The sequence below is a fragment of the Saccostrea cucullata genome, unplaced genomic scaffold (genome assembly GCF_032062105.1).
Source record: "Saccostrea cucullata isolate Sc308-1 unplaced genomic scaffold, CSIRO_AGI_Scuc_v1 ctg32, whole genome shotgun sequence".
Lineage (NCBI taxonomy): Eukaryota > Metazoa > Mollusca > Bivalvia > Ostreida > Ostreidae > Saccostrea > Saccostrea cuccullata.
In genome coordinates, this window is record NW_026931074.1 from 105,038 (window position 1) to 131,479 (window position 26,442).

At 35.3% G+C, this 26,442-nt stretch overlaps 2 protein-coding genes across 4 annotated transcripts in view; one reads left to right on the top strand and one right to left on the bottom strand.

Annotated features, from left to right (window-relative positions):
- The window catches only part of LOC134231329 (general transcription factor IIF subunit 2-like), a 43,970-nt gene extending 36,530 nt beyond the window's left edge, over positions 1 to 7,440 (bottom strand). Inside the window, exons 1-6 of the mRNA XM_062713279.1 lie at positions 7,327 to 7,440; positions 5,061 to 5,143; positions 4,634 to 4,797; positions 2,617 to 2,652; positions 875 to 956; positions 445 to 541 (exon numbers count right to left, since the gene is read on the bottom strand). Of these exons, the coding sequence (XP_062569263.1) occupies positions 445 to 541; positions 875 to 956; positions 2,617 to 2,652; positions 4,634 to 4,797; positions 5,061 to 5,143; positions 7,327 to 7,404 (540 nt within the window). The 5' untranslated portion in view covers positions 7,405 to 7,440. The remainder of the gene's footprint in view (positions 1 to 444; positions 542 to 874; positions 957 to 2,616; positions 2,653 to 4,633; positions 4,798 to 5,060; positions 5,144 to 7,326) is intronic.
- On the top strand, positions 2,021 to 26,298 carry LOC134231326 (replication factor C subunit 4-like). 3 transcript variants are annotated; one of them, XM_062713270.1, is made up of 11 exons: positions 2,021 to 2,049; positions 12,120 to 12,241; positions 12,410 to 12,488; positions 12,698 to 12,777; positions 16,633 to 16,752; positions 17,965 to 18,034; positions 18,348 to 18,542; positions 20,191 to 20,316; positions 21,294 to 21,374; positions 24,901 to 25,017; positions 25,952 to 26,298. In XM_062713270.1, the coding sequence occupies exons 1-11, from the start codon at positions 2,041 to 2,043 to the stop codon at positions 26,039 to 26,041; spliced, it is 1,089 nt and encodes a 362-aa protein (XP_062569254.1). In that variant the 5' UTR covers positions 2,021 to 2,040; the 3' UTR covers positions 26,042 to 26,298. The 3 variants fall into 3 exon arrangements, with proteins under 3 accessions (XP_062569254.1, XP_062569256.1, XP_062569255.1); XM_062713272.1 differs by lacking the exon at positions 2,021 to 2,049 and adding an exon at positions 7,367 to 7,481 and having other exon boundaries at positions 25,952 to 26,297; XM_062713271.1 differs by lacking the exon at positions 2,021 to 2,049 and adding an exon at positions 7,386 to 7,508 and having other exon boundaries at positions 25,952 to 26,297.
- The last annotated feature ends 144 nt before the right edge of the window (positions 26,299 to 26,442 follow it).

Genomic DNA, 26,442 nt, shown 5'->3' on the forward strand with positions numbered 1-26,442 from the left:
TAAGTTCTCTTGCGGAGAGGCACCTACTCAAAACAATGTTAAAGACAAACTGAAAGAGGGACAGGAAAAAAACTTTATACATGTACCTCCAAATCTTTGATTGCAGAGGCTTAAAAAGGAGTCAGTTTTGTACCCCTCCCAAAAATGGACAGAAATTATGATTGTTGAATTTTTAAACAAGTGATCCACTTGGATTAAGTCATATATGTATCAAGCAATACTTTTATCTCCGTTAGGAAACCCTCTATACACTATTAAAAAAATTTTTGGACATAGAATACTATATTGAACAAAAGTGAAAATATTATATTTTCAATTTTATTTTCAAGTTAGGGCACCAGCCATGTACACCCAGGAAAAACGTTAATAACTTATAACACCTATTTCTGCAATATTTTATTTATGTACATGCTACTTACATGTTTATATTTCTGTAATACTTACATTGTGTACATGGTCCTTTACAGGTTTATAATTTGTAACGACTCTTGTGATCTGAATGACTTCTCGTTGAGGCTTGTTTTTTGTTTCAAGCTGCTTTCTACAATGAGGTAAATTAACTTTTTTTAAAATGATAAATATTATGTATGAATAATTTCAAAAAAATGTAAACAATTTTTTTTTCAGAACAAGGTTTATTTTGTTAAGATTATAATTAAAATGTCAAAGGAATTAAATTGCTATAAAAAAATAAACAGCCAAATGACTTTGGGGGATGGCCATGTTCTTTAAAAGTCAGCATCATGACCCAAGTCCTCACTGTATTTGTACAATGACATACATTTCAAGGCTATTCTTGAAATGCTTTGCTAGTGTTTTCACTTTAGTCGAAATGTTTATTTTCTCTTTATAAGATAAAAAGAAGCCTAAATACCTTTTGAGATTCAGGTAGCTTTTGTTTCTGTCCGGCTGACAATCTGCCCTTTGTATGACCTTCCCCTCTATGGCGATTCTGTCTGAAGGATAAACAAAATATAAAACATTAAGATGGTGTACTGAAGGGCCATTCACTCTCTGACCTTCCAATAATGGAGAGAGAAGGGCAACAATGCAAGGTAGCAATGTCAACATTCCAAAATGAAAGAGGAAAAAGAGGAGGGTAACAAAGCAGGAGAGACAAAATTGTGAGAATTTGAGTGATGCTCTTCTCCCTCTCACTTTATTGTTTGTTGTTTCCGTGTCCTTGCTTCCTTTTCTTTGTTCCTTTCACAATAAGTGTATATGTAACTTGTGCATATGTACTTGAAATCAGAATTGTACATGTAACCTGTTCAAGAGTGGTACTTACTGAAATTTGTTGGATGGTGCATGTCACCTGTAGGAATGTATGTCACCTGTAAGATTGTATTGTCACCTGTAAGATTGTAAGTCACCTATAGGATTGTATGTCACCTGTAGGATTGTATGTCACCTGTAGGATTGTATGTCACCTGTAGGATTGTATGTCACCTGTAGGATTGTATGTCACCTGTAGGATTGTATGTCACCTGTAGGATTGTATGTCACCTGTAGGATTGTATGTCACCTGTAGGATTGTATGTCACCTGTAGGATTGTAAGTCACCTGTAGGATTGTATTGTCACCTGTAGGATTGTATGTCACCTGTAGGATTGTATGTCACCTGTAGGATTGTAAGTCACCTGTAGGATTGTAAGTCACCTGTAGGATTGTACATGTAACCTGTAGAAATAAACATCACCTGTAAGGGTGTACATATCAGTTGTAGAATTGTACATGTATTCATGTAACTTGTAGAAATGTACATGTACCCTGTTGGATTGTATATGTAGGAATGCATTTGATTTCAGAATGATACATGTGACTTGAACTGTGTAGGATTGTACAACATGTGTCAGTTGTAATTGTGCATGTCACCTGTTATAAAATGTAAACTTGTAGGATTGTACATATCACCTGTAGGGTACATGTAGGGTTACATGTCAGTTGTAGGATTGTGCATGTCACCTGTTGGATTGTAAGTCACCTGTAGGATTGTACATATCACCTGTAGGATTGTACATATCACCTGTAGGATTGTACATGTCACCTGTAGGATTGTACATGTCAGTTGTAGGATTGTGCATGTCACCTGTTGGATTGTAAGTCACCTGTAGGATTGTAAGTCACCTGTAGGATTGTACATGCTTCACATATCAGTTGTAGAATTTTGTTCATGTAACTTTAGAAATGTGCATGTACCCTGTTGGATTGTATATGTAGGAATGCATTTGATTTCAGAATGATACACGTGACTTGAACTGTTCTAACGTGAAATTCATTTTATAAAATGTAAACTTGTGTTGGGTTAGGGTTAGGTTCTTAACCCTATCCCAGTCTGACTAAAGCCAGCTCCTACTGCTTCACTTTGTTTGTAGGGCGAAGTGAATAGTAGAGGCTGGCTTTAGTCAGACTGAACCCTAGCCTTATCCCTAACCCCAGTAGTGTAAATTGTACCTGCAGTTTAAAGTAATAGCTTCTTGTAGAATTGTAGCTAAATTATGTATAATTGTGCTACATTTATACTTTATAAAGAATTGCATTGTTTTTTCTGACTTGTACACTTATAGACTTGTATCCTCTATCTAGATGTGTAAGCTGTACTGAGAATTGTCCTACCTGATGCCACAACATCAACAGATCCTGTGCTGGATTCTGAAATGAAACACATATAATATAACTTGATAAAAATCAAGATTTGCTTAAGTCTTTCATAAATTAACAATATTTTCCAATACACCAAAAAAATTATTTAGTTTTATTGGTAAGAAAACACTCTGAAACCCATTGCATTAAATCATTTTTTGCATATATTTCACTTACAAATCACACACATTAGTTCATTAACATGAGGTCCTTGGGCCACAACGCTCACCTGAAACATTTTTTTAAAACATTAAAGATGTGGACAGTTTAAAATATATGTATACCGACAGTTAGCCTGTTTCCCTGGCCTTCCCATAATGCTGTGCAGCCTAAGGAAACAGCTAGGCTAACAAACGGGTCTATGACAGGTGACCGAAAGACAACACACCAAACGACAACTCGCCCACACTTTTTTCACCGACACCATAAAACTCGCCGATACGACAAGTCACCGAAAGAAGGGTCACCGACAGACACATCAACGACCGAATATATAAAACATGGAAATTTAACAAATATTTGGAGAAAATTGTGTATGTGAATAAACGTTTTTATTCATTTTCAAATATTTTTTTCACTAAATCAAAAACTTTACCCAATATTGCTGTCCTGTGACCTTGCTCGGATTCACGAGAAGCAATCCGTATGCGCTAGACCAACAATGATGGATATACAAAAAAAGACAAAGAAAAATAGACGTTTTTTTTTCACAAATCTCTGATTATGTTTATGGAATAGATGAAATATTTAACACATCTCATAATTATTATTAAAACACTGTCCGTGAATTTCTACTCACCGACAATAGTACTCACCGACACTATTGTCGGTGAACTGTCCATTCGCCGAATTTGCACGCGTTGGTGAATTTTACTTTTGTCGGTGACCTGTCTTTCGGTGAGGTGTCTGGAACCGCTAACAAACAGTTAGATGGACTTAAAAACAACAACACACATAGTCAGCTAGATGGATTAACGACACTATTTCAAAAAGCTCACTTGCACAGGTGAGCTTAAAATGTATGACTACAGATCATGCAATTTATAAAGTACCTGGTACCAAAAAAATAGCTATAATTTTATGCTTAGAATACAGGGTGTAGCCCCCTTCATATATACATGTATTTGCTCCTTCAACTTATGAAGTGACAATGACTCCTAAATAAGATTTTCTAGGTTAAATGTTTCAACTGCAACGTATCTGAAATAAGTAAAAACACTTACTATAGTCATATGACTGAGTAGTTGGGAGTTATCAAAATTTAATATCTCTCATGTACAGAGGAATGGAGGAAATTCTGACTAGGATAAAAAGACGTTCGTTTTAGGGATTTCACAAATCATGTATTTACTATTAAATGGAAAAGATCAAAATGGAATAGTTTACAACAATAGGACCATGCTGCCGTGATTTATTTCATTGGTTGGGAGTTTTAAATCAAAAACCTGTGGAAAATGTATGTTTTTCAGTGAGGACACTGGGAATGAATAAGGCACCCTGCAGAATTTTTATTGGGCATGTGGGCAAGCAGGTTATAAATTTTATGAGCCCACACCAAATTTCACTCACAAATTGCGAGTGGGCAAGTGTTAAGTTTAAGCCCTGCAATAGTTTCATAATTTGACCACTTAACACTTTTAAAGTTTTTTTTCTTTCATTGACATTTTCAAAGCTTTACTACTTCACACTTTAAAAGTTTAATAGTTTAATTTCTTCAATCTTTTATTAGACAATTTAATACTGTGATCATGTCAATTTGCATATTGACGTCTGAAAATCCTTAATAAATAAAGTGTTAATTATAATACTGTTAAACTTTTCTTAACCAGACATCACTGGTTGCATCAAATAGAAAACATTTTAAATAATTAAATTTACTGAAAGGCAGTGAAAATTAACATTGCATTAGATAAGATTTTGGTATACACACCATCTGAATTAGACAAGTTTCACTGTATGATGAATGCAGTAAGAGAGGACAATCTGGTACCTTGTTTGACTGTGACAGGAGTCTGGGAGAACACGACCAAATTCTGGTTACCCAGACCGGTCAGAATCATGTTATGGTCCTGAGGGATGGGCATCTCCCCTGGGGATCCCTTGGCTACCTCCTCATCGATTGTGAAGGTCACCTTGGGCTTCTGTCCGGGAAATCTAGATATCAAAAAACAAGTTACTGTTTTACTTCATGTCAAATGATTTTTTGAGTGAGCATTGTTGTGTTCATACATTTTCAATGCCCTCATTCCTAAATAAGGCATCTTTCATGAAAAAAATAAATTTTGGATTGTCTAAATATGGTTTTCTGAGATGTCAAAACCCATTACATGTACCAGTTCTATAAACCCAGTATGTATAACTAAACTGGAGTTTGAACTCGACTCATTTCACTAGCTACATGAATTATCAGTGCATACTTGGATCGAGTGATTCTCATTTTTCCCACTTCTGTCTTTCCTGTTTTGTTTTTTTCCCATCTTTCCTGTAAATATTTTGGAACCTACAAAATAGAAGTCAAGAACAAGTGAGATTTAAATATATATGAGCCTACAAAGAATATGTGAGGTGTAAATTTTTAGAAACCTACAATATACTTATATAATACGAAGAACAAGTGAGATGTACAAAGAGGCAAAACAACTTCCTACTCATAATTCCATTGATAAAAAATAGCATCTTCCAGGTTCCAAACTTAAAAAGCTTTACTTTATATTAAACAAGACATTAAATATCCCAGTCTCTTTCTTCTGTCGAGAGTCAACGCATGACACACAGCACAACATAAAATAGGGGAAAATGTAAAGATCCAGCATAGGAACGGTTCCCTCAATTCTACACAAAAGCTCCTTTAAGTTTCCTGGTCAAGGTGAACTATCATATACACCAAATGCTCTAATATATAAATTAATCAAACATATGTTAAATAAAATCAAGGATAACAAACAATATAATCCTTTGATATTTTATCATTTCCTTTTTTTGTTTGTCAATAAATTAAATATATAATTGCTGTATTAAAAAGTTTATATATTAGAGCATTTGGTGTAGAGATTAAATTTCCGTGACGTCAGCTGATGGCGATTGGGCTTTGGGACGAAATTCGAAGTTTGCTTGAATTTTAGTTGTTAGCATTATAAACACGTTGGATTTAAACTTTAGGAAGAAATGTATAGCGAGAAATATCATATTTGAACCCAATGCTACACGCAAACCGGTAGGCATATCCAATTTATGTGTTAAATTCAAGCCTGAATCGAGGAGGGGGTCAAAATGGCGTTGCACACCTTGTGTATTTATATACCGTAAATCTGGAAATTTTTACGTCGTTTTATTTTTGCGAATTTGGGTCAAAAAGCTGTTGATTAATTTTTACGCTTCAAATTTTTGCGAATTGTCACTGGTGCTAAAAATAAAAATCACTGAAGATTTTCATAACAGGTTATGTTTCAAATAATATGCCCAGTTAGAACACAGGGACTTGCTCCCGGCGTGTAATAATTATTTATTAAAAATCATATACCGTAATAAAAAAAACTACGGTATATGATTTTTTTAATGAATAATTATTACAGACACAACCTTAGGAATACCATCAATATACTCGAAACGTCAAGCGATTGCAAAAGCTGAACAATTTTGATAAAAATACAAAAGGATTTGCACTGAAAAAAGATCTAAATCAATTATAACAAACATTTAGAGGTTGCCTTTTAACCTAAAGAATAATCCAAATGAAGAAAAAATATAACTAATTTTCTCAACGTTTGTTTTTTTTTTCTCACCTAAAATTTACACGCCGCGTTTACATTTGGAACTTTCTAGTAAATACACTGAGTTTAAGTTATCGCCCGTGTTGATACACGGTTAGATAAAAAGACAGTTCTCTCTTTATTGGCAAATTAATTGATGAAAATAATTAAAAAGGGGCATACCGCCTCAGTGCTTGTCTAATCATCCGACGATATTGCATATAATGAGGACAATTTACACGCACGGGTAATTAACTTGTAGTTATATAGTAGACTAGTGTAAACAGGTTTCTTTTAAAAATGACCAGTGCTTACCGACGCCTATTCACTGAGTTAAAAAAGACACGAGTTCTCAGAAAAAAATTCTTCACATGTTGATTTATTTTTAAGAAAAATATTTTTGCGAATGCAATGCATGCGCAAATTTGCTAAAAATTTATCTACAGTAAAAATTTCCAGATTTACGGTATAGAGGGGGTAGAATTTTTCAATATTTGGCTTAATTAGCGACTTATTGATAAAAATTCAGGTGCCTGTGACCAAACCAGGATTCAAAACCCAGGTCCCCTGAATATCTGGTCAGATGCTCTAATGACTGAGCTATCCGGCCACCGGCGATGATTGAACCTGGCTGACCCCCACACATTCAGGCATCAAAAGTAACCGGAGAGGAGAAAAATGTGAAGGACCAAACCAGGATTCGAACCCGGGTCCCAATGAATCTCAAGTCAGTTGCTCTTCCAACCAAGCTATCTGGTCAACGTAGATCGAAACCGTCTGGCCGCCACATAACTATTTCAAACTATATCTAAATCAAGAGAATATGCTGGACCTGATTTTATGCTTTCATACCCAAAACCTATACACTGTCATAAGAATATGCTTTGAAGTCAAACAAATTGTATTATTTATTGTCCATTCAACCTATGCTCACCTTGACCAGCCATACACCTCGGCCTGCCGCCGATAGATCGACGTTTTTCGGCTCCTGTATCTTTTCAGGTATTGACATTATTGTGGAACTCTTCTGTAGTTGAAAACACTAAAAGTCTACACTTCCTGTTTATTATCTGGCGGGAAATAACCATAGTAAGATAGTTATTGTTACTGCAAAGAGTAAGTTCACTAGAGAAAGTAGAGATTTTTTCAGTGAAGGATCCACTAAGCAGAATGTGTTTCATATATTGAGAAGAGTATATTTTATGAAGATATAAGATGTACAAAGCTTATCTATTTTTAACTATCAATGTGTTCTTATAATAATCTTAAAACAACCCACAGGAAAATGTGAACAGAAATATTGATGGCTTTTTTTTTTACTAAAGTGCCCATATGGGCTTGTCTTCCGGATTGTTAAATGTAAAATAAATTTAAAAATTTTTTCATCTTCTTTAAATACACTCAAAAGTTGTTAAAATAAAGATCCTGACACTTTTAGGCAAGAAAAACCACATTTAAAAAAGACGTACCACACCTATATACATAAACTCTATAAGGGACGCAAGCTCCCATCTTGGAAAAAATACCCCCGCCCACTTCAGCGCCTATTTTTGGACTCTAAGCCTTTAATTTATTTCGGTATCATGGCTCTGTCCCCTACAGTGATGATTTTCCTAAATGTTGATGCGATTGTCAGTCGTGAACACGCGTTTAATCAACAGTAAACGGAATACAATTTCTTTGATTTGAGCTCATCTTGCTGAATCGACCCAAAAAGAACAGAAGTTGACAAAATTACAAGGGCAGATAATGATTGTATAGGGAAAACTCAGAGGGTAATCGAAAGCGAATGGTAACACCCAAGGATTTCTAGCTTCGCGGAGAAAAATGTTTACTGACAAGAAAAAGACAGTGAAAAATGATAAATACGGGCTAAAGTTTGGTTTCACAGGCTAAATTGTCATTGGGAAGACTCATTTAATATATAAGTAATTTGTTACATAATTTAAAAGCGCGCTATAAAATTGCTATACCACGATTATCGCCCTTGCGTCGTTACAATGCAACCATGTCAACTTCCGTTCTTTTTGGGTCGATTCAGCGAGATGAGTTCAAATCGAAGAAATTGTATCTGTTTACTGTTGATCAAAAAAAACAATCCAAAGCAGAGATAGTTTAAACATTGCTGTATTTGGACAATTTGGAGCAAAACATGTAGATCTATTTCCATTGTTTGGTTAACTGTCCTCTCTATTGGGTGCGGTGAGGCATGACTGAGTATGATTACTTCACATTGTACTGAATAATTACCAACCTTTAATCGTGTTAACAGGAACTGGACTTCTTTGTCATTTCATTCAAGGAGTAACTGTTCCAATTGTCATACATAGCCCCAAAACTTTCAGAACTTAATTTGATTGCAATTGCGCAGAAAAAGACATTTCTTCAACAGTGATTTTTACTGAATTGTTTTCAGATGAATTCAAAGTTGAAAATGATCATTGAATCATCACTGAATCAAATGAGATTTTCTGCACATCCTGAGAAAAATGCTTTTTTATATAAATAAATTGATTTGGTAGCTAAATAAAGCTACCTGAGGTAGGTAAATCAAGCTATGAAGCTAAATCTAGTGATTGTACCAGACCTGATTGATCCCCAAGAAGTTATGGAACTTCCGAGGGATCAATCTTCTAAACAGTTGGCATACAGAAAAACTTGTCAACCTTACGTTATTCCTTTACAAGTGTCCTGATGCAGATTTAAGAAATTTATAGCCAAAATAAAAATTTTCATTTTTTGCACTGTAAAGAAGGTGGGCCCATTTGGCGAGTGATCTGCAGGAATCATTTGTACGAAACATTGATGGTTTAAATGTCCATGATTTGGTTGGCTGAACATAGCTGGTCATATTTTACAAACACGTCCGTAGGTTTTTTTTTGCATTTAGTTTGAAAGTCCTTGTGAAATTGTAACATTTATGTCCGTTTTTCCTAGGGGGTACTTTAACATAGTAATGTTTCACAAAAAATAAACACCTAAAACATTTAATGCATAGATGTATGATTCGTGTACATGTACATTATAGAACAGAAGATTAGACTTGATTTCGCTGGAGAACCAAACTGAACCAAAATTTATCTAATTAAAAGTTTTAATACATCAGTACATAAAACGAAACTGACAAAATAAATGGTTGTTTGCATGAAAAAAAAAATTAACGCCCGATGCCAGGCTCGAACCAAAAACTTTTCACTTAGAGTGCACTGAACAGGTAGTCCAACTTACTGAGCTATCACCGCTACACATATACAGATGATTTTAAAAGGACAAAGAAGCACCACATTCACACATTTGGATTTTTTTGGGAAAAGTTCATTTTTCGTGGTCTCTGGGTCTTCTTTCCATTTTTAGCTTTACTGGTCAGAGACCAGAAGAGCTTATGCGATAGTAATGCGTCCGTCGTCCGTCCGTCTGTCTGTCTATCTGTCTGTGTAAACAATTTTTCAAAATGCTACTCCTCCTACAGTTTTGGTCTGATTTCAATATAACTTGGCACAAAAGTAGACTACACTAAGATACATAATTTTGTGCATCGGTTTTTTATTTCGATGAACGGTGTTGCCGTGGTTACTAAAAATAGAAATTTCTGTGAAATTCTTTCAAAATGCTACTCCTCCTACAGTTTTGGTCTGATTTCAATATAACTTGGCACAAAAGTAGACTACACTAAGATACATAATTCTGTGCATCGGTTTTTGATTTCGATAAACGATGTTGCCATGGTTACTAAAAATAGAAATTTCTGTGAAATTCTTTCAAAATGCTACTCCTCCTACAGTTTTGGTCCAATTTCATTATAACTTGGCACACAAGTAGACTACACTAAGATACATAATTCTATGCATCGGTTTTTGATTTCGATGAACGGTGTTGCCTTGGTTACTAAAAATAGAAATTTCCTTGAAATTCTTTCAAAATGCTACTCCTCCTACAGATTTGGTCCAATTTCAGTATAACTTGGCACACAAGTAGACTACACTAAGATACATAATTCTGTACATCGGTTTTTGATTTCGATAAACGGTGTTGCCGTGGTTACTAAAAATAGAAATTTCTGTGAAATTCTTTCAAAATGCTACTCCTCCTACAGTTTTGGTCTGATTTTGATATAACTTGGCATACAAGTAGACTACACTAAGATACATAATTCTGTGCATCGGTTTTTGATTTCAATGAACAATGTTGCCATGGTTACTAATCAAAGTACTCAGAAGTACAGAGAGCCGGGCTCATTTACAGAGTAGAATGGATTTTTTACATGAATCACGTTTATATTCTGATGAAAAAATTATTTTAAAACTATTTATATAAATGATAAGATACTGACAGTGAGTTTTTCAATCCTAATACCACGGTCCGATTTTGTCAGAATCAGAATTAATCTGGTACCGCAGCTGAATGTAAACAAACAGGCCAGTCTGGTTCCCTCTCCTGCTTTACCTCGTATGTGTAGAGAACTACGGTAACACTGATTATCAAAATCCTAATGAACTATGTTCTTTGATTTATGAAGTTTTCAAAGTCATTACTACTAATGTTTATTTTATATAGATAAAACTTCGTTTTTTTTGTTGCTTTATTTAGCGTTTGTATTATCTCAAAAGCGGTTGAAAGTAAGAACTATATTTTTGCACGTAACTTTAAAATGGCGACTATGGGGTCAACATCCTGCCTTGAACAGGATCCCATAAGCCGGCAATTGCTCTTTGAGCAATAAGCCCGGCTAAAAATAGAAATTTCTGTGAAATTCTTTCAAAATGCTACTCCTCCTGCAGTTTTGGTCTGATTTCAGTATAACTTGGCACACAAGTAGACTATACTAAGATACATAATTCTGTGCATTGGTTTTTATTTTTGATGAGTGGCAAGGATCATTTTTCTATTTATTGCTGATTTAAAGTCTCAAGTCCCAACTGCTACTTTTCTCTTCCTTTGTTTTAAGTATAAACCAGTAGAGCTACAGTCTCGACAGAGACTTCTGGTTTTAAAAAAGTGTATTCGTTTCTTTGAATTAAAATACACACAAATAACGTTTCAAAATCATGGAGAGAAGACCCAGAGATAGAAAAAGTTCTTAAAAACGTGTTTAAAAATGTACCATTTTGTACCAAATGTCTGATCTGGCCAATTTTCAAGTTATTTTTTAGCAAATCAGAGCTCAATTTCGGGAAAATATTTTCCTTTCTTGTTGCACAGGAACCTGTTAAATTAAAATAATATTAAAATTTCATGTGATATGTCGTTAAAATTTCATGTGATATGTCGATAAAATTTTCACTTTTCAATTATGCCAAGATTCCTGCCGATTGCCAATCAAAAGCACCCTCGTTCTTTATATTCCATTTGGGATGGACTTTTTTATCCCATTTGGGCGAGTGGTCTCAACCTGGTTTAATTGATTGATAAACTGTATTTGTTTCTTTTCATTTATTAATTTAGTTGACCTGTTAAAGGGTCTCAGTTAATGCCACAGTGTGCAGTGTAATGAGGGTCCTTAAAAACTTTCATGTTATGTTTATATTTATTTAAATTTTAATCATCAATTTAATGAGTAACTTGAGAACAGAAATTTTGATAGAAAGGAATTTTCGTATTTTGAATTGCTTGATAATTTAAAGCTAAATTTGAATTTTTTTTAATCTGGTAAACAAACAAATATGTATATAAATTGTCATTTTGATGCATTATTCAACTTTTTAAAAATTAATGCATTTTTTTTTTCAGAAAATGCACCCATTTTTTAAACCACGAGAAGCAGGAACAACATCAAAAGATGCCAAAACACCGGAAACATCAGACAAAGTTGGGAAGGGAAAACAGAAGCACATTCCATGGGTTGAAAAATAGTAATTCAATCATTATGATACTACATAAATAAAAATGATCGAGGGAGAATTTCAGTATATTAACACAATTTTGTTGGAAAGAACGAAAAAAGTACTTGTTTTTTCAGTCACGTTTAAATTTACAGTCATGATATTGATAAAAATTTATAATGTATATTCCATTTTTAGTCGTCCACGTTCCGTTGATGACGTAGCTTATCAGGATGAGGTCGTAGCTGTCCTTAAAAAATCTCTAGAAGGATCAGATGTAAGTTCTCCAACAACCCTGTAAAATTGTATTGCTATAGGTCTCTTTGAGTTGATAATATTATGTATAAATATTGCATTTTATGATGCTAGATAAGATAATGTTGAATTATTTATCAGTTTTTTTTTTCAAACAATAAATTAAAGGAATAAATTTCTAGGTGCCATATTTGTCTTATAATTTATCAATTTTCTCCATGGTTTGTTTAGCTTCCGAATCTGTTGTTCTATGGACCACCGGGAACTGGTAAAACGTCCACCATCCTGGCCGCAGCTCGATCTCTGTTTGGGTAAGGATTTCTGTATACAACAGTAGGTTATACTAGGGACCTTTATACTATAATATTTTATATGCTTTCTGTTTTTAGCTCACCTCAACGAAGTTGGGGGAGCTTATGTAATACCCTCGGCGTCGGTGTTGGCGTCGGTGTCGGCGTCTGTGTCGGCGTCCCAGGTTAAGGTTAAGTTTTTTGGAGCAGTTTTCTTTTTAAGTACTTCTATGTCCTATATTGATTAGACATGCATGGAAGATGGTTCTAGTGTGTTTCATTGTACCAGTCAAAGTTTCAGATGCTGCAATTTCAGCAGAGGAATGACCAGGTTAATGTTTTTGGAGCAGGTTAACATTTTTGGTGCAGTTTTTGGTGTAGGTTTCATTTCCAAGTAAGTATAATCCCTATGTTGACCAAACTTGCATGGAGGATACATCTAAGGATGGATACAACCAGGCTTGCTTCGGATGCTGAATCTGACCTACATTTTCCGGTTGAGTGAACAGGTTAAAGTTTTTGGTGCAGGTTTCATTTTATAAGTAACTATAAGCCCTATGTTGACCAAACTTGCATGGAGGATACATCTAAGGATGCATACTTTCGGTCTTGCTTCGGATGCTGAATCTGACCTACATTTTCCGGTTGAGTGAACAGGTTAAAGTTTTTGGTGCATGTTTCATTTGCAAGTAACTATGAGCCCTATGTTGACCAAACTTGCATGTATGATACATCTAAGGATACTGGGCTTGCTTCGGATGCTGAATCTGACCTACATTTTCCGGTTGAGTGAACAGGTTAAAGTTTTTGGTGCATGTTTCATTTCCAAGTAACTATAAGCCTATGTTGACCAAACTTGCATGTATGATACATCTAAGGATGCATACTACTGGACTTGCTTCGGATGCTGAATCTGACCTACATTTTCCGGTTGAGTGAACAGGTTAAAGTTTTTGGTGCATGTTTCATTTCCAAGTAACTATAAGACCTATGTTTACCAAACTTGCATGGATGATAATCTAAGGATGCATAATACCGGTCTTGCTTCGGATGCTGAATCTGACCTACATTTTCCGGTTGAGTGAACAGGTTAAAGTTTTTGGTGCATGTTTCATTTGCAAGTAACTATGAGCCCTATGTTGACCAAACTTGCATGTATGATACATCTAAGGATGCATACTACTGGGCTTGCTTCGGATCCTGAATCTGACCTACATTTTCCGGTTGAGTGAACAGGTTAAAGTTTTTGGTGCATGTTTCATTTGCAAGTAACTATGAGCCCTATGTTGACCAAACTTGCATGTATGATACATCTAAGGATGCATACTACTGGACTTGCTTCGGATGCTGAATCTGACCTACATTTTCCGGTTGAGTGAACAGGTTAAAGTTTTTGGTGCATGTTTCATTTGCAAGTAACTATAAGCCCTATGTTGACCAAACTTGCATGGATGATACATCTAAGGATACACTCTACCGGGCTTGCTTCGGATGCTGCATCTGACCTACATTTTCCGGTTGAGTGAACAGGTGATAGTTTTCATCAAGAGATGAAAATTCTCAAATTTGCTTCAGATGCTGGATATTGATTACATTTTCATGAAGAATAACTAGTTTAAATTTTTTATATAGGTCTATTTCAAAGTATCAGATCAAAATTGCTTAAATATTTTCATTTTTGGAATGTACACTATTTGTTGGTTAATTGTGTGACTTTGCCTTACGTAAAGACAACATTCGTTGAGGTGAGCTCTGTAATCTCTGATTACCTATGTTTCTCTATTTGGGTAAGGATTATAGACAATGTCAGACCAAAAGGTCTTATTATAATAGTTTATGTAACGTAACATCAGGTTAATTCTAGAGATCCTATACTCCCCACGAACAAAGTCTAGGGAGAGTTATCAGAATCGGTATGTCCACCTCTCAGAACATCTGTCTGTTTATATAAGGCTATATAAAATTGAAATTCTGGTTCTCAGGCCCGCACGCATCCGTTTTGAGGTAGCCGCATTGCTAATTTTATTGTATTTTTGATAAAATAAAAAGTTGGTATTGCGGAGACCAATCCGGAAATAAAATTCCGACCTCATTTGTTTCGTAGTTTAGTATTCAAATATTACTTCCGGTAGCCATTTGCAATGAAATTTTAGCTACTTCATTTGAAAATACATTCGAGGACATTACCTACGATGTTTACACCCTGATAAGCAATGGATAAAGCAGAAATTTTGACCAGAAATGGAAAGTATATCTGTGATTAAAAAAATTACCTTTATGTTACAGAAAATTCGAAAATTAGAATTAAAAAAATACCTCCCTCATCTACTTTATTGCCAATAAAATGATAAATAAAATGCCGCCCTCCCGCATCTGTTTTGGAGAAAATTGGCCCGAGAACCAGAGAATTAAATTTAGATAGCCTAACTGCTATTTGATTCCTGTAAGCAACATCAGGTTAATTCTAGAGATCCTATACCCCCTACGAACAAAGTCTAGGGAGAGTCATTAGAATCAGCACGTCCACCTCTCGGAACATCTGTCTGTTTATATAACTGCTATCTTATTCCTGTACGCAACATCAGGTTAATTCTAGAGATCATATCCCCCAAACAAAGTCTAGGGAGAGTCATTAGAATCAGCACGTCCACCTCTCGGAACATCTGTCTGCATATAAGCATAATTTTTTCTGGACCTGTTTTTGGAGACTATAGCATGGATTTGTGTGAAAATTTGTATTTTGTAATGTATATTTCGTAAAAAAAAATTTAATTTCATGTAATAAGAGGTATTTAACGAGATATTGTTCATTGTCTTAATGTTGAATATTACACAGACAACAGAAAAAAGATTCTTCACAATTTATATACAATACTGATTCATTAAAAAAAAAGGGGGGTGAGGGGAATGTTTATAATGTGCAATTGAAACACCCCAAAGTGTTAGAAAATGATCTTGTTTAGTTTGTGCACCTTAGTTTAGGAATCGTAATTTTGGTTTATAATATACTGTTAATCATTTCTAATGAAGGCTTTTCTAATTCCATGCATTTGCACACAAATACATGCACGCACAAATTAATCTTCAATATATACCTCAAACTGTTAAACAAGGAAACTGTAATTGACATTGAAGACTGTTGACAACACTTGAAATGTTAATGTCCCTGTGAAGGAATGGCTTATGTAATCTATATTGTTTATTGCTGTGTTTTTTCCTAATTAATTAACTATGAAATTGATTTGAATGCCATTTACGTGTACATACTCACATGTAGACATATACAGAGAATATACCGCTAAAGGGAGATCACAATGAGAATTAAGAGGTGTTGAGCCAAAGTATAAAAATTTGAGGCAATAAGAAAGGCCAGGAATTCAAACACTTGCTATAAGCTTTCAAACATATCAAAATAGGCCTATATTAAATTTAGATATAAAACATGTTTCTAAGTTACTGGTGTGTATATTACACAGACTTCATTTTGGGCCTATTTTTCATGAAGCACTAGGTGGGTTCATGAAATATGCAAATGTGGCAAGTCTGAAACACACTAACTCACACAACACTTTAAAAATATCCCTACATTAAGTACAGGATTATGTGTTGCAAACTTTGGAAAAACTAGTGCTGAAAAAAATTATCTATATAAAAAGTCCAGTAAATGAGTGTTTGAATATTTGTGACAAGATAAGAGAAAACTTGACAGAAGTTGACATCTGTGATGTTTTAAATTCCAAAGTTTACCTTTTTTGTTACTATCAGTGAAGAAATAAAGACTATTTAAAATTGCAAAGTCCTGTTTTGTGTAAAAAAAAAAAGTTGTTATGTATGTACTGTATATGTTTTTGCTATGTCATTGCCGTTGCTTTACAGAACAGAGATGATGAAGTTACGAGTATTGGAGCTGAATGCTTCCGATGAACGAGGAATTAATGTTGTCAGAGAGAAAGTCAAGAAATTTGCTCAGACTACTGCCAGTGGAACAAAACCAGAGTAAGATAGGATTTTAGGACATAAAAGTTTTGTTTCAAGATAAAATTAAAACATTTTGTATAACTTAATACTAGGGATGTCAATTTTATATAAACTAATATTTATATTTCAAGGCAGTTACCATGTTTTTAGCTCACCTGTGCCTTTTCTGATCAAAATTTTTCCGTTCTCCTCATCATCGTTGTCATCATAAACTTTTCACATTTTCATCTTCTTCTCAACAACCATCTGTCCAATTTCGACCAAACTTGCCACAAAGTGTCCTTGGGTAAAGGGGATTCAAGTTTATTCAAATGCAGGGCCTCACCCTTTTCCAAGGGGATATAATTATAGATTAGTAAAAAATTAATGGCATGTTTTAAAATCTTCTTCTCAAGAACTACATGGCCAGGAAAAATGAAATTCATGTGGAAGTATCTTCAGGTAGTACAGATTCAAATTTATTCAAATCATGACCCCCAGGGATAGGGTTTAACATTGGAATACATAGAAAAAATCTTTAAAAAGCTTCTTCTCAAGGACAATTGGGCAAGGAAAGATGAAACTCAAGTGGAAGCATCATCTGGTAATGTAGATTCCAGTTTGTTCAAATCATGACCCCCGCGGGTAGGGTGGGGTCAAAATGGTGTATCAAAGTTTAACATAGAAATACATATGAAAATCTTTAAAAATCTTCTTAAGAACAGCAAAGCCATGATTGGTCAGAGTTATATGGAAGCATTCTCTGGTTGTGTAGATTCAAGATTGTTCAAATCAAAACCACTGGGGGTAGGGTGAGGCCTTAGAGGGGGATCAAAGTTTAACATAGGAATACATAGGAATACATAGGAAAAATCTTTGTAAAAATTTTCTATTCAAGAACAACTGGACCAGGATAGATGAAACTCAAGTGGAAGCATCCTCTGGTAGTGTAGATTCAAGTGTGTTAAAATCAAGAATTTGGGTTTATTAGGCTATGTTTATTAAGTCAATGCAAGGGGAAGTTGTAGGATAAATATTGGGGAGAGTACTTTGACTCTTAAAATTTTCTGACTTTGACCTATCCCATGAAGTCTTGCCCTCCATTTAAAATCATTCATTTATCCTGGATGTTGTATAGATACTGTACACCAACTTCTACTCATGTTTTTTTGGACAGCGGGAAACCTTGCCCTCCATTTAAAATCATTATCGTGGATGTTATGTAGATACAAGTGTAGTTTTTTTTAACAGTGGGAAGCCTTGCCCTCCATTTAAAATCATTATCCTGGATGAGGCAGACTCCATGACATCCCCAGCTCAGGTGAGTGATTAACAGATACATAAAGGGACACAATGCTGTCAGAACTAAAATTACAAAAAGATGTACAAAGTCACTATTATAATCAGTGGCTGGAAGAGCTATAAGCACAAAAATAGATACTAAGTCATAAGAAATTTATATTTGTAAGACCTTTTTCATTCAAAATTTGAAAAAAATTGTTTAAAAAATAGGAATTTATTGATAAATTTAAGTCTCTGAAGAGAAGCATTTAATTTTTTGTGATATTTTACGGGAAAGTAGATTTTGCAGTGTTTTGAATAGAGCATCTGATTGATTTGATCTTTTTCTACAGGCAGCACTGCGAAGAACAATGGAGAAAGAAAGTAAATCTACCCGATTCTGCCTGATTTGTAATTATGTTAGTCGGATCATAGAACCAATAGCCTCCCGCTGTGCCAAGTTCCGGTTTAAACCCCTAGCAGACCAAGTGCTGAGTGAGAGATTGACAGAGATTTGTGATAAAGAAAACATTGCTTATGACAAGGAGGTACATAGCTCATTAAGTAGCCTTATTTTTATTAAGATCTTGTAAATACAGTAAAACTTGTTTAGTATGAACATGGATATTGTTAATTCATGGATATTGCGAAGTTATCTTGGATCCCCAATTCTATAAATTTAATAATGAATTTCTTATACAGATATAACAAATTATGAATATAGTGAAGTAATTTCATTGATAACAAGTAAATACGTAAAGAAATTCCCTCACACTTGCATATCCATGCTATTGTACGAGGGGCTTTCAATATTTTTTGTCCAAACCATATTACAGCAACAAAAACAAAATAAAAATTTAAATCATTTATTGCATTCCCTCAAAGTAATCTCCCTTGTATTTGATACAGAGATCGTCATTTAATCCAGTCAAAAAAACACTTTTTTGTAAGTTTTTTGTGGTATACCCCTTAAATACTGAAAAATAGCTGATCCCAGCGCTGACCGCGATTAAAAACGCCTTCCAGAAATTTTGAGAGCTTGTTTTAGTTTTGGAAACAAGAAAAAATCACAAGGAGAAAGACCAGGTGAATATGCAGGATGCGGAAGTTTGACAACTTTGAGACGCTGTAAATAGTCTCTAGTAACTTTTGCTTTATGAGCAGGAGCATTGTCATGCAGAAGTTTAATGCCTCTCAAACCGGTATTAGGTCGTCTTTTTTGGTAAAAATTATAAATTCTCAGAAGTATACTTGAAGAATACATATTTCCAGTGACACTTCTTCCCTGTGGGACTGCATTTTGGATTACCAAGCCATTTGAGTTGAAAAATATTGCGTATAGAGTTCTTTTTGCAATTGTTGGCCTCTCCACATTCTTTCCAATCTAAACCTGATTTTTCGCTTTTCTTTCTGGCTGGAAAAAATGGACCCATGTTTCATCACCTGTGACAATCTGACTAAGCTTCCTAGTGTCAATATCTTTAAACATTTTCAAAAGTTTTTGGCACTTTTGTAAATGACCCATCTTCTGAGCTTTGGTAAGAATATGTGGAATCCTCCTTGCACAAATTTTATGGTACTTTAATTTAGTTTTAAAATAGCAAAACACTGCCCATTGAAATTCCTACACGTCTTGCTATTTCTTTGACGGTAAGTCGTGCATCTGTCTTAAGAATATCACGGATTTTGGAAACATTACTTTTGGTGACTGCTCTTGGTGGTCTTCCTGAATGTTTGTTGTCGGAAACACGTGTTCTACCACTCTTAAACTTGCTTACCCATCTGTAAACTGTCTTTTTTGGAATAACAGACCCACCATATATCCGAACAATTTCTTCATATATTTCATTTCGTTCTATACCAATGACACAGCGAGCAAGAATATATCTTCTTATTTCAAGTGCCTCCAGACTTCATGTTTTACCCATAATTGATGTCCAGTGTATTCGGGTAGGTCAGTTGCAAATGTAAGTGTGTGTTTCAGATTGCACAGGCTTGTTCCAAATTTTGACACAATGTCAATAAAAGATATCTTCATTCATGGATGACCAGATCCCAAATCGACTGATCTAATTTATAATGAAAACCATAAGGGACAAAAAATATTGAACGGCCCTGGTTTATCGAAATTTGAGATAATGTACTAAGTTCAACTGTAACTGCTGATTTACTGACTCCTATACTAACTTTATTTAGGCCATCCAAGCCCTGATGGATACCTCAGAGGGAGACATGAGGAAAGCCATCACCTACCTACAGAGTGCAGCCAGACTGAAGGGGGATGAAGAGGTTACCTTGGGGGATGTGTACGAAATAGCAGGGGTAAGTCAAGTCAGTGCCTGGGGGATGTGTACGAAACAGCAGGGTAGGTCAGATCAGGGCTTGGGGGAGGGGATCTACCAATTAGCAGGGGTAAGTCAGGTCAGGGGGGGCCTGTACCAAATAGCAGGGGTAAGTCAGGTTGGGGGGGGCTCTACCAAATAGCAGGTATAAGTCAGGTCGGGGGGGGGGGGGCTCTACCAAATAGAGGGATAAGTCAGGAGGGCTGGGGGGGGGGGGGGGGGGGGGGGGGGGGGGGGCTCTACCAAATAGCAGGGATAAGTCAGGTCAGGGGGGCTCTACCAAATAGAGGGGTAAGTCAGGGGGGGGGGCTCTACCAAATAGCAGGGATAGGTCAGGTCAGGGCTTGGTGGAGGGGATCTACCCAATAGCAGAGGTTAGTCAGGTCAAGACTGGGAAGGTAAGGGAGTTAACAAATAGCGGGGTCAAGTCAGAGCCTGGGGGACCACTACCAAATAGCGGGGTAAGTCAGGTCAGGACTGGAAAGGTAAGGGGGTTAGCAAATAACAGGCGTAAGTCAGAGTAGAGCTGGGAAAGTTGGGGAGTTCTACCAAATAGCAGGGCATAATCAGATCAGAACCAAGAGGAGGGGACTTTTACTAATTAGCAGAGGTAAGTCAGATAAGAGAAAGGTCTAGGGGTGTTGAAAAATTGATTCAGAGAGCTGTTTACCAGATTTCATGGGTATTACTGTGCAAGCATCATTGGGTAGCGCAAGTTCAAATTGTAGGGTTGAGCTTCAATAGGAGATAAAAATTTTACATGTGTATATAGAGAAATAAATTTTTAAAAATCTTCTCAATTATAGCTTAGCCATAATTTTTCAGATACTGCTATTGAAGAATGAGATTGACCAAGTAAAGAGATGTGGCTCTTTTAAGTATTTTATTGCATAAATATGAGAAGAAAAAAATTAAGTAAAGGACAGTTTAATTGATGATGAATTTCTTTGATTACAGGTGATTAAAGAAGATAAAATTGACCAGTTAATCAAAGTTTGTCACTCCAACTCTTATGAAAAACTAGAAAAGATGGTGCAGGTATGTCTGAATGAGCTCATTCTATATCCTTTGGCCATCAGTTTTATCATTCCTCAGATTTTTCTGAGCTAAATCCATTCCCAAGTGACTATAAGCCTTATGGTGACTTAATGCAAGATAGATGCATCATAAGATGAATACTTCCAGACATGCTTTAAATGCTGGTTCTGACCTACATTTTTTGAATGATCAGATTAATGTTTTGCACAAGTGTGTTCCCAAGTACTTTCCTAGTTGTGTTCAAACTTGCAAGGTTGATTCATAAATGGATGCACTCTACCAGACGAACCTTGGATACTGGATCTGACCCACATTTTTTGGATTTTTAACATTTTTGGAACAGGTTCATTCTCAACAAGGTATATTATTTTTAGGTGATAAAAATATGTATGGATGATATATCTAGGAATGCCCACTTCAGATGCCGGATCTGAACAATGAAGTACATCTTTTGAGATGAATGACTAGGATAAGTTTTTGGGGCAGATAAATGTCTTAAAGCCCCAAGGTGACAAAACATGTTTGATTGATGCATATATGGATACTATCAGACTTGTTTTGAATGCTGGATCTGACCCCTGTTTCTGGATGTCATATTGAGGAGGATTAAGTTTTTGAAGCAGATCCATTTACAATAATTATAAACTAGTGTTGTCAAATCGGTTGAAAATCAGAATCGATTAATCGGTAGCATCGTTTGACCCTAACCAACTGATCATCTGCCAATAATCGAATCGGTAACCCTTTGCATAAAATAGGCACTATATTTCATATAAAATTTTATTTTTAAATAATGTAAGTAAAGGTGCATTGTACAGATCGAAATTCTAAAATATATATGCAGTTTGAATAACAATTTCAGTAGGCCTAATACAGATTTTTGCATGATTAGGAATAACTTGGCCTGGGAAACGTAAGCATTGACAGATCCGGTTTTAATTTACAAGATCTTCTAAAATATCTGGAATTAATTTTTATACCCCCCGCAAACGAAGTTTGGGGGGGTATATAGGAATCACCTTGTCCGTCTGTCTGTCTGTCCGTCTGTCTGTGCAATCGTGTCCGGTCCATATCTTTCTTACAGAGGGACATTAGAATCTACTACTCCACATTAAGATTGCTCATAACCTAAGGGTGTGTCATGACCTTGACCCAAGGTAATTTGGGGAAGTTCAAGGTCACTGGAAGAAAAATTTCATAATTCGTGTCCGGTCCATATCTTTCTTATGGATAAACTTGGTAGGTTCTCATTTCACACAAAGATTGCCCATGACCCAAGGGTGTGTCATGACCTTGACCCAAGGTCATTTGGGGAAGTTCAAGGTCACTGGGAGAAAAATTTCAAAATTCATGTTTGACACATATCTTTTATGGATAAGCTTGGTAGGTTCTCATTTCACACAAAGATTGCCCATGACCCAAGGGTGTGTCATGACCTTGACCCAAGGTCATTTGGGGAAGTTCAAGGTCACTGGAAGAAAAATTTCATAATTCATGTCCGGTCCATATCTTTCTTAAGGATAAACTTGGTAGGTTTTCATTTCATACAAAGATTACCCATGACCCAAGGGTGTGTCATGACCTTGACCCAAGGTCATATGGGGAAGTTCAAGGTCACTGGAAGAAAAATTTAATAATTCGTGTACGGTCCATATCTTTCTTATAGATAAACTTGGTAGGTTCTTATTTCACTCAAAGATTGCCCATGACCCAAGGGTGTGTCATGACCTTGACCCAAGGTCATTTGGGGAAGTTCAAGGTCACTGGAAGAAAAATTTTATAATTCGTGTTTGATACATATCTTTATTATACAAAAACTTACTTCTGAAAAACCCAGCGGGGGGTATTTTGTCCCGATTGGACAGTTCTAGTATTATCCTGCTTTTGAGCTCACCGGAGTCTTTCTGATCGATTGTAACATTAACAATTAGACTGAACTTGGACCAAAATGTGTCCTTTATAAAACTGTTTGCTAAGCAATTGTTTTATTTAATATTTAAGCAATAATATTGTTTTATTACATATTTTCAATGTATATGTATATATATGTCATGTATATTATTGAGTTATTCCCATCTGCAGCTCTCTATTGGCTGAGATCCAACATTCTTGAAATAACGCATTATGTCAGGGTACATGTATTAAATTATCATTTCCCCTCGGATCCTTATTTGTTGGATCCTTCACAATTTACAATGGGAAGAACTTTTTAAGAATTGGTTATGAAAACTACTGCTCTAGTTTAAACTGTTATAAGACTTAATATCGCAAATCCTTGTGAATTCGTATGATATGAAAAGTGAATTCCCCCCAAATACTGAAAACTTATATATATATATATATCTCCTAAATACCAAGGTGCGCTATGTGAAATTTCGGTGGCCATTTTGAAGTGGTGAATAATTATGTCCCTTGACTGTAGTTTAGTTTCTTCAGTTTAGAAAAACAATTATCATTATCTTTAGCTGCAGATCTGTAGCTCTCCGAAAAAAATATTTTGATAGACCGGAGAGCTACAGTGCCACCCATTGAAAAAACTGTATATTTATTGCGCACAAAAAAGTGCGCTCGGTTCTTAATTAATTCTTCCAAATTCTTACCTCAATTGCAAATAAGGAAAGATTTCAAAAAATTCCTTTATCTTCTATCAAGTACTCTCGTAGTTGACATCCGAACGAAGCATATTGGACCAAATTATCTTTGAAACCAAAATGGCAGTATAAATAAGCGAAATGTTCGATGATTACGATATCAGGGTCAGGAGGACTATTAACAACAATTATGAGAAAAGTTTGGTTGTGGAAACAGCGAAAGAATATGTTAGGAACACACGGTTAGTAATATTTTGAGATTACAGTTTTAAAAACATGGAGAAATAAATCGAGAACCGAGCGCACTTTTTTGTGCGCAATAAATATACAGTTTTTTCAATGGGTGGCACTGTAGCTCTCTGGTCTATCAATATATTTTTTTCGGAGAGCTACAGATCTGCAGCTACATTATCTTATGATTTATTTTAAATAGATTTTAAGTACATGTATTTTAAAATAGGTAGTAAAGGACAACACTTGGAAGATATATACTTTGATAACAAGAGCCTGTTCTTGAAATAAAAATGAGAAAACTATAAAAAAAAAAAAAGATATGCGCTGAAATACACCGATTAATCGATTGTTTAAATCTCCAATCGATTGTCTAAAATCGACAGCCTTTCCGACCGATCATCAATTATAAATTGATCATCATGACAACACTATTATAAACCAAGTGATTACCAAACTTGCATGGACGATGCATAAGAAAACACGAACAGATAGGTTCTAGATTCTGGATCTGATACTCATTTTCTAGATGAATGACCAAGTTCAATATTTGGAGCAGGTCATTCCCAAGTAACTGCTTTCTGGTGACCTTTTTTTTGCATGGATGATCCATCCAGGGATGCACACTACCAGAACAGAAATATTTATTCATTTATAGAACTTGATAAAGAGTTCTGTTCTTATGACATTGTATATATTTTCAGGAGATGATATATGAAGGACATTCAGCGGCCCAGATAATCACTCAGCTTCACGACAAGATTGTACAACGAGAAGACCTCAGTGATCAACAGAAGTCTGTAACATGTGAGAAACTCGCTGTAAGTTTATGAAGTTTTCTTTAATATTAATGACTACATTTATGTTTTGAAGAATTAGGCATATGGAATTAAACACTGGATATGTGAATCCTCAATACAGATGTTATGTTACCAAGTGTCTGTTACATCTGGATTGACAAGTTTCTGTAATATCAAGGTTGTTGACAATAATTATTATTTCCAGATTGTTGACAAGTGTCTGTTATTTCTGCATTGTTGGCAAGAGTCTGTTACTTCCAGGTAGACAAGTGTTAGTTATTTCCGGGTTGTTGACAAGGGACTTTTTTTTTCTAGATTGACAAGAATGTTAATTTCAGGTTGTTGACAATTATTGTTTCTGCATTGTTGACAAGTGCCTGCTAATTACAGGTTGTTGACAAGTGTCTTGATTTCCAGGTTGTTGACAAATGTCTGTTATTTCCAGGTTGTTGACAATTATTTTTTTCTGTGTTGTTGACAAGTGCATGTTATTTCCAGGTTGTTGACAAGTACAGTATCAGTTATTTCCAGGTTGTTGACAATTATTTTTTCTGTGTTGTTGACAAGTGTCTGTTATTTCCAGATTGTTGACAAGTATTATTTCTTTGTTGTTGACAAGTGTCTGTTATTCCCAGGTTGTTGACAAGTGTTTGTTATTTCCAGGTTGTTGACAAATGTCTGTTATTTCTGTGTTGTTGACAAGTGTCTGTTATTTCCAGGTTGTTGACAAGTATCAGTTATTTCCAGGTTGTTGACAATTATTTTTTCTGTGTTGTTGACAAGTGTCTGTTATTTCCAGGTTGTTGACAAGTATTATTTCTGTGTTGTTGACAAGTATTATATCTGTGTAATTTATGACTGTCTGTTATATCCAGGTTGTTGATAAGTGTCTTTTATTTACAGGTTGTTGACAAGTATTATTTCTGTGTAATTTATAACTGTCTGTTATTTCCAGGTTGTTGACAAGTGCCTGATGGATGGAGCTGATGAATATCTTCAGTTGATGGCGCTATTTACCACTATGATGAGGGAGATTTGTCGCTGACCATGAGGGAAGAGATCTGTAATTAGTTACAAAACTTTCATTTCTTGATGGACAGGAAAATTAAAAGTGAATAGGAATCTAATTTTCTACCTTGATCTGTATCCATTTACAGATCCTTGTCCTAAGACTTGACTTATTTGCGATATACCTCTAGAGACTCAATACAAGCTTGATGAGTAAAGGCACTTGACTTATTTGTGATACACTTCTAAAGACTCAATACAAGCTTGATGAGTAAAGAGATTTGGACTTGTAAGAGAAGTGGAAACTGATTGTGTAATCTGACAATTAAATTATCAGAATTATAAAAATAAATTCCAAATTAAATTTTTTTCTTAATAGCAGCACCCGATATCAGGATTGTGATAAGTTTGACATGCAACGCCTGTAATTGTGCTTTT

Coding starts and splice junctions, on each gene's coding strand:
- LOC134231326 (XM_062713270.1), top strand. Junction 12,489..12,697: donor AATCTCTAGAAGGATCAGAT/GTAAGTTCTCCA, acceptor TGGTTTGTTTAG/CTTCCGAATCTGTTGTTCTA. Junction 18,543..20,190: donor ACATTGCTTATGACAAGGAG/GTACATAGCTCA, acceptor AACTTTATTTAG/GCCATCCAAGCCCTGATGGA.